At 41.6% G+C, this 19,537-nt stretch overlaps 1 protein-coding gene across 2 annotated transcripts in view; it reads left to right on the plus strand.

Moving 5' to 3' along the window:
- The window catches only part of LOC126334642 (protein brunelleschi), a 249,443-nt gene that overhangs the window by 214,173 nt on the left and 15,733 nt on the right, over positions 1–19,537 (plus strand). For both annotated transcript variants that reach the window (XM_049997084.1, XM_049997085.1), the window contains exon 20: positions 1,632–1,788. In XM_049997084.1, coding sequence (XP_049853041.1) covers positions 1,632–1,788 — 157 coding nt within the window. The remainder of the gene's footprint in view (positions 1–1,631; positions 1,789–19,537) is intronic.

The raw sequence follows: 19,537 nt of genomic DNA on the forward strand, positions 1-19,537 counted from the left end.
CAGACATGCTCATAATACAAGTTACATTACTTTCAAGTTTCTTGACTAAAAAAAGAAACTTGAAAGTAGTCATATACAGTAGATGAATCATCTAAACGGAAAATTTTGCAGGCCAAATCAGAGTCTTTCCATCTAACATCATGTATTTTGTGTATTTTAGCATATTTGTCAGTCTCTTCTTTGAAATCTGTGGTAAAGCAATGGTACATCAAAATCTGGATCTGTATTTAAGGGCTCAACATTTGCTGGCTCACTAATATTTTGAGTATTTGTAAAGACTGATTCTTGCATCATTATCTATCCAACCATAATCAGCTGGATAGGGAATGATTAAGTCCTTGTCTACACTTTCACCTAGAAGACTTAGCGTCTCATCTGCTGTAAACAGATGGTAACATAGTGTAATTTTATTTGATAACACGTAATGTGCAGCACACAATGTAGCTAATTTTACAATACCAGTGATATCTAAAGAGAATTAAACACCCAATAAATAGTTTGGGTAATTCTCAGTACTCCAACAATTGGGCCACATACTTGTGCAACAGTCATCTCTGACTCGCTAGTCGGGTAAGAGGTTTTATATGTAACTATACGATTGTAGCTGGAAACTGCTGTAGATAGCAAGTTGCATATATACACTGAGAGCATTGAAATGGTTAGCATATATATACATCTGGACCAGTGAAAGGTTTAATGAACAAATGTGTTGTAGGGTCCATTTCATCTAACAGGGATTGAGTGCTTGGTAGCCTCATTCTGTACCTGTATAATTCTGTCTACTGAGTGTGAAGCAAACCACATACTTCAACCCTGCTTTTGCACAGTTATGCTCTTGTTCTGCTCTCTTGAACTTACAGGTATTGCTTTGTGGGATGTGGTTGATTACTTACTCTTCTTGAGATCACTTCATGTATGCAGATTTAGATTTTCCCAAATAACTTGGGCAAATACCAGGGAGATTCTATCGAAAAGAACAAGGCCAATTTTTCTTTCCCATCCTTGTCCTGTCTGAGTCAGTACTTTCTCTGCTGATCTCATTGTAAAAAAATTGCTGATCTTCATTCTTTGTTGCATCTGCCAGACATAGCAATGTCTGGCAAACAGTTGCCATAATGAATGCTTGGAAAGGGAAGCATGATACAATAAAGCAAACTGGCTGCTTTTAATATTAACATAACATCCTTGAGTAAGTGATCCACTGTGATGCTATTTTGTAGTTATCAGGATACCTCCAAAAACAACTGATTCTATGATTAGAGAAAAGAGATGGGTCAATCACTAGTGGAGAAAGAATGTCACACTTTCTTTCACAGTTTTACAGTAACTGTTTAGAGAGAGAGAGAGAGAGAGAGAGAGAGAGAGAGAGAGAGAGAGAGAGAGAGAGAGAAACATTACATAATCAGTATTAGTAACTTTGTGATGCAAAACATCACTTCCCATTTATCTGATGTGATGGAAAACTGGAAGAGATCCAATTCATGCACACTACAAGTAAGTAAATGTAATTTAAAATTTTGTAGTGTGTTGTTGTTTTTTGTTTAAGGATTGTTCGTGTTAGACAATACCCTTCATATTAGACAATACCCTCCCAGCAGTATACAGACTTAAATTTTTTCCCTCTCTTTCAGGAGTGCACAGTTTTATTTAGTTCTTGACGTGGCGAACAGCACAGGATATGAAATGGAGTTGCAGTATACGTCTTCAAAATGTATACTCATAGAAGCTAATGAATCTTGTAGGATACCCGTACCTGTCAACCGTTGCCCTCTTTCAAAACTTGCTAAGGTCTGTATGCTTTTGCAATAATTTATGTTCATATTTTATTTGTAATATATGTACAAGTCTATTAAAGTAAATTATCTTTTATTGAACTGTATTGTATTTACTAATGCACAAAACATTATTGTTTTTTCACCATGTTATTTACTTCTACTGTTCCTGAACAACTTCCCATGTTACTAGAGGAAATAGTTTCAATGTGAAAAAAATGAGAGCCCTTTTGTGAATTGGTCAGACACAAGTAGTCTGAATGTGGTGTAGAGCATTTAGTATCAACATTTTAGTCCGATCCACCATTCTTCAGAATAGAATTTCATGAGTAAGACATTATACATAAAACTGAATGACAAAAGGCTTACAGATGAGTATGACGAGAGTATAGTTGTAGGTATTTTACTATTGTTCCTGAATAAAATATAACAAAATATCTGTTAAGAATAGTTTTTGTTTTATGAATGTTTCTGGAAAGCAGCACACATGATCCGAAATGCCTGATTCTTTAGCATTTAGAAGGCTTAATGATTTTTTTTCTTAAATAACAAATTGTTAAGCCATTTTTTTTAGCATTTCCCTCCCCCCACTCTGTCTCATGGTGAGGCATCTTCTGCATTGTGGCATGATCATCTTAATTGTACTAATCAACTGACACTTGCCGTGAGTGATTACAAATAACACTGCGAAAAACTGTTGGAAATTTTATAAAAGGCTAGATTACTCTTGGTATCAATCACAACCTAATCAGTTACATGTATGCCTGTATAAGATCCATCAGCAAACAAACACTATACTACGAGAGTCCCCAACCAACATAATACTGATATACGTTAGGAAGTGAAATTTAATGTTCAGTAGTAAAAACAAAACCAAAAGCATATTTATTCACAATTAGTCATCAAGGGCTATCCCATGTGGTATGCTTCTCATAGCTCTGTCAGGTCGCTTTGAATTACTTGCAATTGGGTGAGAAACAGCTGCAAATACTTCCTCATCTCTGCTCATGTTGTCAGTATTTAATGAAGGTACTAACGCCCTCCTTCACTCACCCGTCTCCTTTAACCAACCCTTAAAAATAAAGTCTATGACGCTCATCCCACAAATGGGGTGCTGCCCTGACTGCTGGTAGAGTGAATCCTTTTATTCATGGCAGCACTAGGAGAAGGTGGAGGGTGGTGAACCCTCGTCCAGGCCACCTTTCATCCCCAGGGAAGACCCACACTACTCAGTCTAATAGCAAACATACTGGACCTGTGACCATCCTGGAGGGACTGGAACAAGGAAAGATCACTGCTGCTACCTGAGATTGACTGAGGGACCCCTGGAGCTGGATCTACTGCTCTTACCTGCTAGATCTCCCCAGCCATCTTCACCAGCTCTAGCAATTGCAAATATCCTAGTGATATCTGAAACATCATCAGGCTGGTAATGCCTCCAGAGGCTCCTGTACTTTAGAAGCTGGTGTCTTTTTGTCAGTGTTGTGTAGGTCAAATGTCACTGAGGATGGTGTGAGGAACTGAAGTCAGTGTTGTCTGGGATGATGTGATGGGCCACCTCTATCAGTATCTGCCTGTCATCCTGTAGTTCCTCTAATTGTGGTGTAAGCAGTCCAGAGCAGTTTTTGTGGAAATAGTAGCAGTGAATATGCCATGGAGTTTTAATACTTGTGCCTCAGGGCATAACTGATGTGGCAGCAGTAATAATGGTGCCATGCCTATGCACGTAGGCATCCTGCACCTGTGCCAGCACTTGCTTCAGCCACAACTGATTATAGCAGCCATTGAGCTACCTCTCCTCAGCCACAGCAGAAAACATATATTAGCATTACTGGTCTAGTCTAGTAGTGCCAGAAATTCACCTTGTGTGTGTGTGTGTGTCCGAAAGTGGACATCCAGACTTAGGAGAAGCCACTATTGGTGGAGGCTGGTGGAGTTGCTCCTGCAGCCACCTGTCATATCGTGCATGTAAGATTTGTGATGAGCTGCAATTGTATTGGAACAATATTTGGTCAAATAATTCATGAGGACTGTCACAGTAGATTCTGCCTCTGCAGCATACTGCATTTGTACCTTAAACATCTTCGCCAACTGCTCAACCCTTGCATTTCAAAGAAGGCTGGTGGTGATGTGCTATATTACATTTCTGTGACAAAAAAGACTTGAATTGTGAGGAAATTAATTTCCAGCAGTTATAAATTATGTGCACAGCATGCCCTCAGTGGCTCTCACTATGATGGGATTATGCTCATGACATGAAAAACTGGAAAACACATCCACCACAATCCCATATATTCTATGTAGACAAGTTTCCACAGGATCTTCTATTAGGCCATTGTAAGTAATGTATTGAAGGGCAAATTGGTTTACATAGAGAACCCAGCATCAGAAGTCACCCTCATTCAGCCAATGGCCTTTTCAGAGAGTGTGGAGGAATGGACAGAAGTTTAGGGCACTTTCTTGCCATGGAGTGCAAAACTGCCCCTAAAGATGGAAGAATCAGCAGTAATCAATGGCATGAGAATGGAAAAGGCAATGGAAACCACTGCATTTAAGACATGTAATGTGTATCTACAGGACATGTGGCTTGTAATTGATGATCTCTCCATTGGCAAAAGATTATGGATTAGCCCCCATTTGGATCTCCAGGAGGGGATTATGAGAAAAAGATGGAATAATCATAGATACGATAATGTGCTACAAGTTGGGATGTGTAATTCCAGAAGTTTGGACAGGGTAGGGAAGCAAGAAAAGCTGAAAAGGGAAATACTAAGGCTCAGTCTATTTACATAGTGGGGGGTTGTTGAAAAGAATGGAAAGTAGACAAGACTTTCTGGTCAGATGAGTATGGGTTAACATCAACAGCAGCAGAAAATGGTGTAACAGGAGTAGAATTCCTTATGAATAGGAATGCAGGGAAGACAGTGCATTAATGTAAACAGTTCAGTGATAAGGTTGTTCTTATCAGATTCAGATTCGACAGCAAACCAACCCTGACAGTAATAGTTCAGGTATACGTGCTGACACTGCAAGTCGAAGATGAAGAGATAGATGGAGATAGAGATACAGAGAGATAGAGATACAGAGAGATAGAGATACAGAGAGATAGAGATACAGAGAGATAGAGATACAGAGAGATAGAGATACAGAGAGATAGAGAGAGAGAGAGAGAGAGAGAGAGAGAGAGAGAATATGAGGGTAATTCAGTACGTAAAGGCAGATGAAAGTCTAATAGTCATGCAGGTGTAGGGAAATGAGTGTAGAAGAAAGGGTTATGGGAGAATATAGGTTTGGTACTAGGAATGAGAGAGGGGAAAGACTAATTGAGTACTTCAGTGAATTTGAGCTAGTAATAGCAGTGTCCAAAAAATCACAAGAGGAAGAGGTATACTTGGAAAGGTCCAGGAAATATGGGAAGATTTCAGTTAGATTACATCATGGTCAGGTAGAGATTCCAAAAAAGATACTGGATTGTAAGGCATACCTAGGAACAGATACAGACTCAGATCAGAATTTTGTAGTGATAAAGAGTAGGCTGAAGTTTAAGAAACTAATTAGGAAGAATCAGTGCAAAAAGAAGTGGGATATGGAAGTACTAAGAAATGAAGAAATACACTTAAAGTTCTAAGACTGTAGAAATTACAGTAAGGCATAGTCAGTAGACAGTTCAGATGAAGAGGAATGACCATATCTAAAAAGGGCAAACACAGGAGTAGGAAGGAAAAATATTGGTACAAAGAAGGTAACTTGTGAAGAAACTCTAGGGAACAGAAGAAACATATCAGCTGATCGATGAAAGAAGGAAGTACAGAATTGTCAGGGAAGTTCAGGAATACATAAATACAAATCGGGTAGGAATGAAGTAAATTGGAAGCACTGGGAAACTAAGTCATAATGACTGCATGAAAAATGTGAAGAAATTGAAAAAGAAATGATTGTGGGAAGAACTGACACAGCACATAAAAATTCGAAGCAACCGTTGGTGAAAATAAAAGCAAGGGTGGTAACATTAAGAGTGTATGCAGAGGAGAGAGCAGTATGTGGAAAGAGTACATTGAAGGCCTCTATGAAGGGGAAGACGACTGATAGAAGAAGAATCAGGAGTTGATGTAGAAGAGAGGATCCAGTATTAGGATCAGAATTTAAGATCTTTGGATGACTTAAGTTCAATAAGACAGACGGGATGTATAACATTCCATCAGAATTTCTAAAATCATCAGAGGAAGTGGCAACAAAACAACTGTTCTCGTTGGTGTATAGAATGTATGAGCCTGGTGATACACCATCTGACTTTTGGGAAAATGTCATGCTCATAAGTCTGAAGATTGCAAGAGCTGAAAAGTGTGTCAATTGTCATTCAATCTACATCTACATCTGTACTTTGCTAACCACTGTGAGGCGCATGACAGAAGGTATGTCCCATTGGACCATTTATTAGGGTTTCTTCTTCTTCCATTCACATATATATAGTGCGGGAAGGATGATTGTTTGAATGCTGTGTGCATGCAGTAATTATTCTAATCTTATCCTCTAGATCCCTATGTGAGCAATACACAAGAAAAGTCTACTAGCATCAAATATAGTCCTCAGTTTGAGGAAGTTTTTGAGAATGTACATCTGAAGCACAGCATTGTATGATAGTGAAACATGGACAGTGGGAAAACCGCGAAAAGAAGAGAATCGAAGCATTTGAGATGTGGTGCAACAGAAGAATATTGAAAATTAGGTGAATTGATAAGGTAAGAAATAAGGAAGTTTTCAGGAGAATTGACGAGGAAAGGACTATATGGGAAACACTAACAAGAAGAAGCAACATAGTGATAAGGTGTGTGTTAAGGCATCAGGGAATAACTTCCATTAGAATGAGGAACAGGGTGATAGGATGTGTATTAAGACACCAGGGAATAACCTCCATGGTACTGGAGGGGACTATAGAGGGTAGAAACTGTAGAGGGAAACAGAGATTGGAATACATCCCACAAACAACTGAGGACATAGGCTCCAACTGCTATGCCAAGATAAGAGGTTGGCACTGGAGAGGAATTGTTGGTGAGCCACAGCAGACTAAGACTGAAAACTGATGACTCAAAAATGGAAGCAGGGAGAGAGCTAAACTATGGATAGGGGAATCCACATGCAATTGGCTGAAATTCCATTTTTACATTCAAAATATCAGTGCTAGCTAAGTCCCTTCATATTCACTACCGTACTTGAAAGCCCTTCTTACATAACTGAATGGTCACCAGATGTCTCTTGGTATGAAAAAAGAATGTTTGGGCAATAAATTACGTATCTCTTCATTGGATATACTGCTATAATCTGCCACAGAGGCAAACTTGCAAATCAGTTCGTAGATCACAACAATAGAAAACAACAAATATGTATATTATAAAATAAGGTAATAATTTTGCTGCTCCAACCTGGTGAGGATATTAAAACATCTTTTTATGAAGTTGTGCATCAATGAGGAGGCTTGTCAGTTCTCAACACTGTTAGTTGTCTATGGTAGACTTACTTAGACGTACTGATAAAAGTTCATACATACTTCAAAATAAATGCTTTTAGTTTTTAAACTCTCACCATTTTTCATCTGCACACTATATATTATTCACCTCCACAACTGGCGTTTTGAATGCGTGCTTGTGTAGTGATATTTAGCTGGTAGGTAGCTGCATCAAATCTGTATGAAAAAAATTTCATCAGCAGTATTTACCTGCCTAATGGTGGAGATGCTTAGTTAAAATTAATGATAACCAGGTGTTATCCCAGTGTCCTGGACTAAATTCCAAAATTTGGACCAAGGCCGGGAATTATACCCGGAACTCCTGCTTACTAGACAGGTGCGTTACCACTAAATAACCTTGCCACAGCAGTCCACACATCTGCATGGATTACTCTGGCGTGCCTCCATCCTCAACCCAAATTCTCACTGTTGCCCCAGTCTACTTTAAATTCTCCCTTACGCAAACAAAAAAATCAAATTTTCACTTGCTGCTTACATCAATATACATAAAATCATACCTTTATGAGACCAGTAAAGTCTCTGACATTGTCTCTGTCCATGGAGCGAGAGCTTATGGCATTTTTAATGAGCATCTGCCTGTCAATTTGTTGTTTCCTTAAGTGCTACTCAAGAGTGGTAGACTGTGTGTCAGTGTGGCATTTCATTCTTTCCTCTAATATTCATGGAAAACATGGAAAACATAACTGGCCACTGCACTGTACATGCACTCATACGAATTATAGTTAAGCCATCTCACATGCAAGTTGCCCAAGTGGCTTCAACTAGAAAGGCTTGCACAAGAAAGGAAAACATATATGTGGTTTTCAGTGTAAAGAGCTAATTACACACCTGAAACATGTAAAAGCTTGATTTTAAAATGTGAGACATGTCACAGGGGATCAAGTATTCAGATTTTAATACATCATACATCCTATGTATCATAATCAGCTACTGGCAATATTAGGAAAACGATAGATTGCTACTCACCATAAAGATTACCCACTGATTTGCAGACATCCACAATGAAAAGACTGTTACACATTATAGCTTTCAGCCAAAGCATTCTTCAACAAAAAAAAAAAAAGCACCACATACCCATCAGACAAGCAAGCACAATTAATGGACTCGTGAACACTACCACCGGCAGCGCCAGCTGGAATGCAATTGTCATGTGAATAGCAACATGGAGTGGGGCATGGAAGGAGGTGGGATAGCAGATTACATGTGGAAGGAGAGAAGAGTGCTCCCTGACAGGCCGTGCGGGGACTAGATCATGGCCTGACTGCCAGACACAACCTCAGGAGGTGGGGGTGTGGGGCAAGAAGTGGAGAGTGAAAAGGAGAGAAACAGGGAAGTGAAAGGATGGGAGGCAGCATTGGCAGAGGGTGGCACAAAGTGAGAGTGGGGGATGTAAAGAGGGAGGAAGTGCCAGGAAAGAGGGGGCAGAAACTATTGAATGGAAGGTTTGGGGACAGTAAGTTATTTTAGATTGAGGCTGGGATAATTTTAGGGTGCGGAGAATGTGTTGTAAGGATAACCACCATCTGCAGAAATCAAAAAAGCTGGTGGAGATGGAAGGATCCAGAAGGCCCAGGTTGTGAAGTAGCCTTTGAAATCAAGTAAGTTATGTTCAGCAGCATGTTGTGCCACAGAGTGGTCCACTTTGCTCTTGGCTACAATTTGGCAGTGGCCCTTCAACCAGGTGGACTGCTGGTCGGTAGTCATACTAATGAAAAAAGCTGTGCAATGGTTGCAGCAGTGCTGGTATACGACATAGCTGCTTTCACGAGTGGCCCAGCATTTTATGGAGCAAGGTAAGCCTGTGACAAGAATGGAAGTCCTGGGTGGGTGAACTGGACAGGTCTTGCACGTGGGTCTTCCACGGGGAAATGATCCCTGAGGATAGAGACTGGGAGTGGCATAGGGATGGACCCAGATGTTCTGGAGATTAGATTAATTTTTTGTTCCATAAACCCAAAAAATGAGATGATTCTTGTGGGCATGGAACATGTCAGAAAGTGTAACATAAAAATGTAAAACATTTGAATATAATAGATTACTACCCTGATCATTTGTCAGGAAATAGTCGAAATCTGTTAAGACAATGCAGTAAACTGGAACAGCTAATATTTACAGAATTAGCACACTGTCAGAATGAAACACTGTTATGCACTATTAATGAATTTATCATACAGAAAATACCTAATTTGACTGTTGTGATCAAGTGTTGTCGAAACTGAAATCTAACAAATGCTTTTACTTAAGCTGTCTTAACAGTTTCTGTTAAGATATTCATCTATGGAGTAGGAGTTGCATATCAAAAATTCTTTCAAACTCTGTTTAAACCGTGCTTTGTCTGAAAACAAGTTTTTATTGGTTGCTGGCATTTTATTGAAAATGTGTGTTCCTGAATATTTGATCCCTTTATTGACCAGAGTAAGTGATTTTAGGTCTTTATGTGGATTGTTCTTATTCCTAGTATTGATACTATGTATTGAGCTATTGGTTGGAGATAGAGATGTCTTATTTGCAACAAATTTCATTAAGGAATAAATATACTGATAAGCATTGGTTAGAATACAAAGTTCCTTGAACAGGTTTCCTCAAGAGGTTCTTGAATTTATACCATAAATGATTCTTATCACACACTTTTGCACCCTAAAACCTTTTGCTCGGTTTGATGAGTTGCCCCAGAATCTGATCTCATATGACATAATAGAATGAAAGTAAGCAAAGAATGCAAGTGTTTTTATATTTATATCTCCTACATCTGACATCATTTCATGGCACATAGACTTGTTTAGGTTGTTAAGCAATTCTTTGGTATGCCCTTCCCAGCTGAAATTATTATCGAGTTGTAATCCCAGAAATTTAACACTGTCAACGTCTTCGATCTGCATGTCTTCATATGATATACTCGTGCTGGACGGAAATGTCTTACAGGTTCTGAACTGCATATAGTGGGTCTTCTCAAAGTTTAATGGCAGTGAATTAGATTTAAACCACTTATTAATGTCAGTGAAAATTTGATTAGCAGCTATTTCTAAATCTGTACGTGACTTGCTACTTATTGCAATGTTTGTATCATCTGCAAACAAAACAAACTTAGCATCTGGCAATGTAACAGATGAAAGCTCATTAACGTACACAAGAAAAAGCAATTTACCCAAGATGGAACCTTGAGGAACACCACATGTAATTAACTCCCAGTCTGATGAAGACTGACTCCTTACTGCACAGGTATTTTGCAGTGACACCCTCTGTTTCATGTTGATAGATAAGACGCAAACCATTTTGCAGCACTGATGGTGTATAATATTCTAATTTACTTAAGGGAGTGCTGTGGTTCAAACAGTCAAAGGCTTTTGACAGATCACAGAAAATGCCAGTAGCCTGTAATTTATTACCAAATGAATTAGGTACATTCTCACTGTAAGTGTAAATAGCTTTCTCTGTATCAGAACCCTTAAGAAATCCTACCTGTGACTTGGACAATATATTATTTGCAATCGAGTGCTTAAGGAGACACTTGAACACAATCTTTTCAAATATTTTTGAGAAAGCTGGCAAAAGTGAAATTGGTCAATAGTTTGATGGTATCTTTTTATCCTCCTTCGTGTATAGAGGCTTAACTTCAGCATATTTTAGCCAGTCTGGAAATGTTCTGCTGATAAGAGATTGATTACACAAATAGCTTAAGATAGAACCAACTCGCATGAGCACTCTTTGATTAACTTTGTTGATATGTTATCATACCCACTGGAATACTTAGATATTAAGGACTTTATGATGGATGCTACTCCTTAGGGAGACGTGAGTGTCATTTCCATTTTACTAAAGTTATGTTTAAAGACTGGTCTTGGATACTACATTGCACTGTTCACCGAACCTGTAAAACCCCAGGCTGTTAGTAACAGAAATGTAGTACTTGTTTAAGAGGTTTGCAACACTACATGTACTTGTTACCAAAGTCTCGTTTATTTTAGTTCCTCTTCTTTTTGGCCCCACCTGTCTCTGTCTTCACAATATCCCATACAGTTTTTATTTTGTTATCTGATGTAATTATCTTTTTGTCATAATAAAGCTGCTTCAATTTCTGGATTACTTGCTTCAATATTTTGCAGTATTCTTTGTAATACATTACAATCCTAACATCAGAGCTGTTCCTAGATAGTACATAAAGTCTCCTTTTTGCTGTACATGATATCTTTATTCCTTATATAATCCACATTTTATTTTTTGACTTCCGTGTGATGTGAATTACCTTTAGGGGAAAACAATTTAAAAAAGTGGAGGCAACTTCATTAGTGAATGCTTTGTATTTTCCATTTGATTCAAACGTATTGTAAACATCTATCCAGTTCATGTCTTTGAGCAATTTCCTGAATTTCTCCAATTTTGTCTTATTTATTACCCTCCTGTACTCAGATTTAATAGATTTTTTTAATCCTCTCAAGGTTCAAAATTTAACACAAGATGCTGCATGTCATTATCATATAGCCCATTTACTATTTTCCCTAGATTTGTCTACAAAGATATTATCAATAGCAGTCTCAGAGCATTTACATATCCTAGTAGCAAAGTTCACAGTAGGAACTAAATTCAATGATAGTGTTACTGACTGCAATAATTGTTCACTGACAGAGCTTTTCAATAAATCCACATTAAAATCCCCAGCATTTCCCTTTATTTATTTTATTTTTTTTATTTTTTTTTATTAAGAGGTGGGATAGCAGAGCTTCCAGATTTTTGATGAAGAGGTTGGAAGGATGATGGAACTCTGCTTTAGGAAGGGTGGGGAGAATCTTGAGTAGAATGTCCCTCATGACAGGACATGATGATAGCTAATGAAAACCCTGATGAAGGATGTGGTTCAGTAGTTCCATAGTTCCAGTCCGGGGTGGTACTGGATGCCAAAGGGTGGACTCTTTTGTAATTTGCTTGTGGGGGTGGCTGGAGGGAGGATTGTGGGATGTGTGGGGAAATCTATTTGTGGACTAGTTCTGGGGGACTGTACCTGTCTGTGAAGGCTTTGGTGACACTTTCAGCGTAGTGGGAAAGGGAGTTCGTGTCACTGTAGAGATGCCTTCCTTGGTTGGCCAGGCTGTATGGTATGTATTTTGCGCTGTGGAAGGGATGGCTGTCAAAATGTAGGTGCTATTGGCAGGTTTAATGTGGACAGATGTGTGTATGGAGGCATCAGAGAGGACGAGGTCAAATTTCAGGGAGATGATATGCTGAGTTAAGGATTACCAGGTAAAGTGGATGAGAAGACAGTGCTGAGATTGTGAAGGAATGAGGATAGAATGTCTTGGCCCTGAGTCCAGATCATGAAGATGTGAACGAGGTGAGAATTTTAGGATTTTGGGAGACTAGGAAGGTTTCCTTTAGACTTTGCATGAACACATTGGCATAGGAGGGTGCTTTTTGGGTGCCTACAGGTGTGCCGAGGATTTGTTTGTCTGGGGGTCCTATCAGGCCACAATATAGCCTCTGCATTCCCTGCCAGACAGCACTCTTCTCTCCCCCCCCCCCCCCCCCTCCCTATACCCTGCTATCCCTCCCCCTTTCCTGCCCCACTCCCCCCACTCTCGAATGCATTTCATGTAACATTTGCATTCTGGTTGAAGCTGCTGGTAGTAGCGGTCACGTTTGTATAAGGTGTCTGTGCTTGTGTGAATGTGTGTGTGTTTTCTTTGCTGAAGAGGGCTTTGGCTGAAAGCTATCATGTGTAACAATCTTTTCATTGTGCCTGTCCGCAGCTCATTGGGTAATCTTTATGGTAAGTAGCAATCTATCCTTTCCCCAATATTGTTGGTATTCCAACCTGGAGTTTCCATTGTTTGATAATCAGCTGTTATGTGTTTCTAATATATCATATTTTCCATGGCTAGGTAAACTCTGTGTATTTTGTAGGAAATTTGTGGGGACTAATAACATTTCAAAAGCTGATTAGTGTTAAATAAATGTAAGTTCTCATAAATGGATGCTGTATTGAATGGGTTATGTGTTTGATGAGAGAATTTAATCAGTAGGTTTAGGTACATCGTTATTTGTTGAAAGATTTTTAAAGATGCTGTGCTTCTGAGGTCTATTCCCTCAAATGTAATGTTGTGTTTCCCTGCTCATGATATTGATATTTCATGAGACAGTAAGGCATAAACAATTTAATTAACCTCTATTATCCTAAGAACAGCATTGCTAACTTTTTCCAACTACCAATGAAATACAGCCTGCTTGGTTAGTATGTAGGTGGTGTCTGCATTCATACAGAAATTGTTATATTTGTTGTTGTCTTCAGTCCGAAAACTGGTTTGAGGCAGTTCTCCATGCTGCTCAATCCTGTGCAAGCCTCTTCATCTCCAAATAACTACTGCAACTCACATCCTTCTTAATCTGCTTGTTTTGTATTCATCTCTTGGTCTCCATCTACAATTTTTATGCCCCACACTTCTCTCCAGTACTAAATTGGTGATCCCTTTATATGTCAGAATATGTTCTTCCAGCTGATTCCTTCTTCTAGTCAGGTTGTGCCACAAATTCCTTTTCTCCCCATTTCTATTCAATACTTCCTCATTAGTTACATGATCTAACCATTCTTCCGTAGCACCACATTTCAAAAGCTATTGTCTTCTTGTCTAAACTACTTATTGTCCATGTTTCACTTTCGCACACAGTTATGCTCCAGACAAATACTTCAAAGACTTCCTAATGTGTAGATTTACATTCAATGTTATCAAATTTAACTTCTTCAGAAATTATTTTCTTGCCATTTTTGTATCCATCTGCTTCGGCCATCGTCAGTTACTTTGCTGCCCAAACAAAAAAAATCTCGTCTACACTTTGTGTCTCATTCCCTAATCTGATTTCCTCATCATCATCTGATTTAATACAGCTACATCCCATTATTCTTGTTTTGCTCTTGTTGATGTTCACCTTATATCCTCCTTTCAAGACACTGCACATACCATTCAATTGCTATTCCAGGTCATCAGCAAACCTCAACATTTTTATTTCTTCTCCCTGAATTTTATAACCTACTCCGAATCCCAATGTATGGATGAATAGCATCAGGGATTGGCTGTAACCTTGTCTCAATCCCTTCTCAACCACTGCTCGCTTTCATGCCCCTTCATTCTTATAATTGCAAACCGGTTTCTGTACAAGTTGTAAATAGCATTTTGACCTCTGTATTTTACCCTTACCTCCTTCACAATTTCAAAGAGATTATTCCAGACAACATTGTCAAATGCTTTCTCTAAGTCTAAAAATGCTATGAACATAGGTCCGCCTTTCCTTAACATATTTTCTAGGAGAAATCATAAGGTCAGAATTACCTTGGGTGTTTCTTCATTTCTCTGGAATTCAGACTGATCTTCCCCTAGGTAGGTTTTTACAAGTTTTTCCATTCTTCTGTAAAGAATTCTTGTTAGTATTTTGCAACTTTCACTTATTAAACTGATAGTTTGATTAAATTAAGCTCCGTCCGGAACCGCTATGGTCGCAGGTTCGAATCCTGCCTCGGGCATGGATGTGTGTTATGTCCTTAGGTTAGTTAGGTTTAAGTAGTTCTAAGTTCTAGGGGACTGATGACCACAGATGTTAAGTCCCACAGTGCTCAGAGCCTTTTGAACCATTTGATTAAATTATGTTCTGTGCAACACTCTAGCATTTATCTTCCTCTTTCTTTCCTTTCCCACATTTCATATTCACCTACAATTTTCCTTCCATCCCTTCCCTACTATTGAATTTCAGTTTCCCATCACAATTAAATTTTCATCTCCCTTAACTATCTGAATGATTTATTTCACCACATCATACATTTGTTCAATCTCTTCATTGTCTGTGTGTTCTTATTTTTTTTTTCCATCAGTCTACTGACTGGTTTGATGCGGCCTGCCACGAATTTCTTTCCTGTGCTAACCTCTTCATCTCAGAGTAGCACTTCAACCTACGTCCTCAATTATTTGCTTGACGTATTCCAATCTCTGTCTTCCTCTACAGTTTTTGCCCTCTACAGCTCCCTCTAGTACCATGGAAGTCAATCCCTCATGTCTTAGCAGATGTCCTATCATCCTGTCCCTTCTCCTTATCAGTGTTTTCCACATATTCCTTTCCTCTCCGATTGTGCGTAGAACCTCCTCATTCCTTACCTGTGGTGTTAGTTGGCATATAAATTTGTACTACTGTGGTGGGTGTTGACCTTTCTGGCTGTCTTGGCTACCAGAAGCTCATTTTGTGACAGTTTCTTTTTTGTTGTGACTATCTGTGACTCAGCATCTCCGCTATATGGTGAGCAGCAATTATCCTTTTCTTAATACTGTTACATTCTACCCTCAATTTTCCAATGTTTGATTTTGTATCTATAGCTCTATATTCACTTGACCAGAAGTCCTGTTCCTACTCCCACCAAACTTCACCAATCCCTATGACATCCAACTTCACCCTATTCATTTCCCATTTTAAATTTTCTAACCTATCTGTGTGATTAAGGGTTGTAACATTCCACACTTTGATTCATAGAGTGCCAGTTTTGTTTCTCCTGGTGACAACATATTCCTGAGTTGCCTGCGTCCAGAGATTCAAATGGGAGGCTATAGTTTGCCCTTGCTTTCAGCTGTTTGCCGTACCAGCACAGTAAGGCTATTTTGGTTGATGTTACAAGGCCATATCAATCATCCAGACTGTTGCCACTGCAACTACTGGAAAGACTGCTGAAAACTGTAGTGTCACTATCAAACATTACAGATTCTAAGGAGGTATTGCGAATTAATTCTGGATGGTGCTATTGTAACTCTTCATCTAATTTCAATGTGTGAATCAATGAAATGATAGCACTGAAGGCTCTAGTAGTACTTGTAATACATTTTCACTGTGAACGTGTTCACAACTTCAGTCCTTTCTTGTAATTAATTTGTTCTTTTGTGAAATAGGTTACCTTATTTCTTACAACTGGAGCATATATATCCCCATGCGGGTTCGGGGGTTAGAATAGGCCCGCGGTATTCCTGCCTGTCGACTAAAAGGAGTCTCAAACTTTTCGGCCTTGTATGATGGTCCCCTGTTGGGTTTGACCTCCATCTCTCAAAATTTTCCGAAGAGCGAGCCGATTGGGGAAGGGCGCCTTACTTGGTTCATTGTGTCCATCTTGCGATCAGACCTTCCGCCAGCTTATACACCGTTGAACTGCAGTCCTGTCCGCTCTCCATCTCTTGGGCATGACTCTTTTTCTGCATGCAGATAACACCTTGCACTGTGCAGTGCCTCTTTCTGCACCAACGGCGACCATGGACCACATGTTACCTAACATCCAGCACGGTAGCCAGTCCGTTGTGGTGGGGCCGCCATGTACCCTGTTGGTTGTAGCCCCCTGACAACACAGGGATCGCCCTACTGATGCCTGCGCCGTTAACTCCCCACATATGCCAAGGAGTAGATGCCTATCCTCCTGGGGTATCGGGACTCCCGGCAACGGCCATCCTGCCAGGTGGCTCTTGCCGTGGCTGGGTGGTGCCCGTCGGAAGGGCCCTTGGTCGGAGTAGGTGGCATCAGGGCGGATGACCCGCAATGAAGCGTGGTACATCGTCTCTCGCTGGTGGCCAGCCGCCAGCAGTCTCTAAGCATTTTTGGGCTCAGTTTAACACTCTGAAGTACGATCCGAAAACGTTCCCCTCCCTGGCCACACCGTGGGAGAAACGTCAGTCTCAGGATGGCAGTAGCAGTTATTCGCCCCGCTTCTTAGTTTTTACGAGGGTTGATGGGGAGTCTTTTCTCTCCACAAAGCCTCAGTTCTTCGTCGAGCATTTAGAGGACAAGTTTGGGGAGGTGGAGGGCTTGTCAAAAATGCGCTCCGGGTCAGTCCCGATACAAACGGCATCCTCTGCCCAGTCACGACGGTTACTCGCTTGTGACAAGTTGGGGGATGTTGCTGTTACAATCACACCCCATAAGAGTTTAAATATGGTCCAGGGAATTATTTATCATAGGGATCTTCTTTTACAGTCTGATGAAGAGCTGCGCGCCAATTTAGAGCGCCGAGGTGTACATTTCGTCCGACGCGTTCATCGGGGTCCGAAGGAAAATCAGATTACTACCGGTGCCTTCATCTTGGCCTTCGAAGGGGATACATTACCGGAAAAAGTCAAGGTGATGGTCTACCGATGTGACGTTAAGCCCTATATCCCTCCCCCAATGCGGTGCTTTAAGTGCTGGACGCTCGGCAATATGTCTTCTCGCTACACTTCCAGCCTCACATGTCGAGATTGCGGACGCCCATCACATCCCAATACTCCATGTGCCCCGCCTCCCATCTGTGTCAACTGCGGGGAGCACCATTCACCTTGATCGCCAGACTGCCGAATTTTCCAGAAATCATGGAATACAAGACCCTGGACCGACTAACCTATATTGAGGCCAAAAGGAAATACGACCGACTCCATCCTGTGAGAATGCCATCTTCCTACGCTGCTGCTACAACACCTGTGCTAGCCCCGTCCGTTTCTCCAATTGTGGCCGGATCGACGAGCGGTACAACTCCTCCTGCCCCCACGCCAGTGGGGGGCTCTACCCACTGGGTTGCTCCTGCGCCACCTACCTCAGGAGCAACACCATCCTACCCATCGGGGACGTCTGTCCCCACTTCTAAGCCGGAGAAGTGTCCAACTTCTTCGGCTTCTCACGCTCGCAAGGAGTCCCTTGGGTCCCTCCCTTCCCAGGTTTCCGCCAGCAAGAAGCCTGACAACCGACAATGGCGTAAGTGCCCGCAATCAGATGGTCGTTGGGCTTCACGATCCTCCTCCGTCCCAGAGACTGAATCGGTGAAGCCCTCCCAGCCAGTGCGACCCAAGGAACGGCGTGAGAAACCCAAGAAGAGCTCTCAGCCCAAGGAACTCACGGTGGCAGCCATCCCACCGCAACCTTCCAGCTCTGCGTCTGAGGATGCGGTGGAGATTCTGGCGTCCGCTGAGGACCTCGATCTCGCCAGTCCATCAGACGCCATGGAAAGCACTATCACAGGTGCTAAATCGGAGGCAGCAGGTGACCCAGCGGCGTAATCTCCCTTCCCAGTCCCATCACGCCTTTCTCAGCCATGGACAACACCATCCTCCAGTGGAACTGCAGCGGTTTCTTCCATCATCTAGCTGAGCTCCGCCAACTTATTAGCCTTCACCCTTTCCTCTGCATTGCTCTGCAGGAAACTTGGTTTCCGGCAATGCGAACCCCTGCCCTCCGTGGCTGTCGGGGTTATTATAAGAACCGGGCAGCTTATGAAAGGGTGTCTGGTGGCGTCTGTATCTATGTCCTGAACTCTCTTCACAGTGAGTCTGTACCTCTCCAAACACCTTTAGAGGCTGTCGCTGTTCGGGTGTGGACGCCACAGGCTGTTACCGTCTGCAGTCTTTACCTTCCACTGGGTGGTGATGTTGCGCAGCATGTCCTGGCTGCTCTGATAGCTCAATTGCCTCCACCTTTCCTGTTACTGGGCGACTTAAACGCCCATAACCATCTGTGGGACGGGTCAGTGGCAACAGGTCGAGGCGCCATAGTTGAGCATTTATTGGCCCAGCTCGATCTCTCGATCTTAAATGATGGTGCCTTCACACACTACAGTGTGGCGCATGGCACATACTCCGCCATTGACCTTTCCATCTGTAGCCCTAGCCTCTTACCAATTGTCCAATGGAGAGTGCATGACGACCTGTGTGGTAGTGACCACTTTCCAATCTTTCTGTCACTGCCACAGCGTCAGTCCTCTGGGCGCCCTAGCAGATGGGCTATGAATCAGGCTGACTGGGACTTGTTCTCCTCCACTGCCGCTATTGAGCCTCTCTCTAACGCTGCCATTGATGCAGTGGTTCAATCTGTCACCACCGGCATCGTTACTGCCGCCGAATCTGCCATTGCCCGTTCTTTTGGGTCCCTTAGGCGGCAGACTGTGCCTTGGTGGTCGCCTGAGATTGCCGAAGCGATTAAAGCTTGCAGGCGGGTGCTCCAGCGTCACAAGCGACATCCCTCAATCGACCACCTTATCGCCTTCAAACGGCTGCGTGCGCGAGCCCGCTGCATTATCCGCCAACACAAGCAGGAGTGCTGGGAGCGGTATGTATCCACCATTGGCCTCCATGTCACTCCATCGCAGGTCTGGGCCAAGATTCGCCGCCTCTATGGCTATCGGACCCCTGTCAGTGTCCCTGCGCTCTCACTGAATGGAGCAGTTTGTACTGACTCCGACGTCATTGCAAACCGCTTGGCAGAGCACTTT

The sequence above is a fragment of the Schistocerca gregaria genome, chromosome 2 (assembly GCF_023897955.1).
Source record: "Schistocerca gregaria isolate iqSchGreg1 chromosome 2, iqSchGreg1.2, whole genome shotgun sequence".
NCBI classification, from domain to species: Eukaryota; Metazoa; Arthropoda; class Insecta; order Orthoptera; family Acrididae; genus Schistocerca; species Schistocerca gregaria.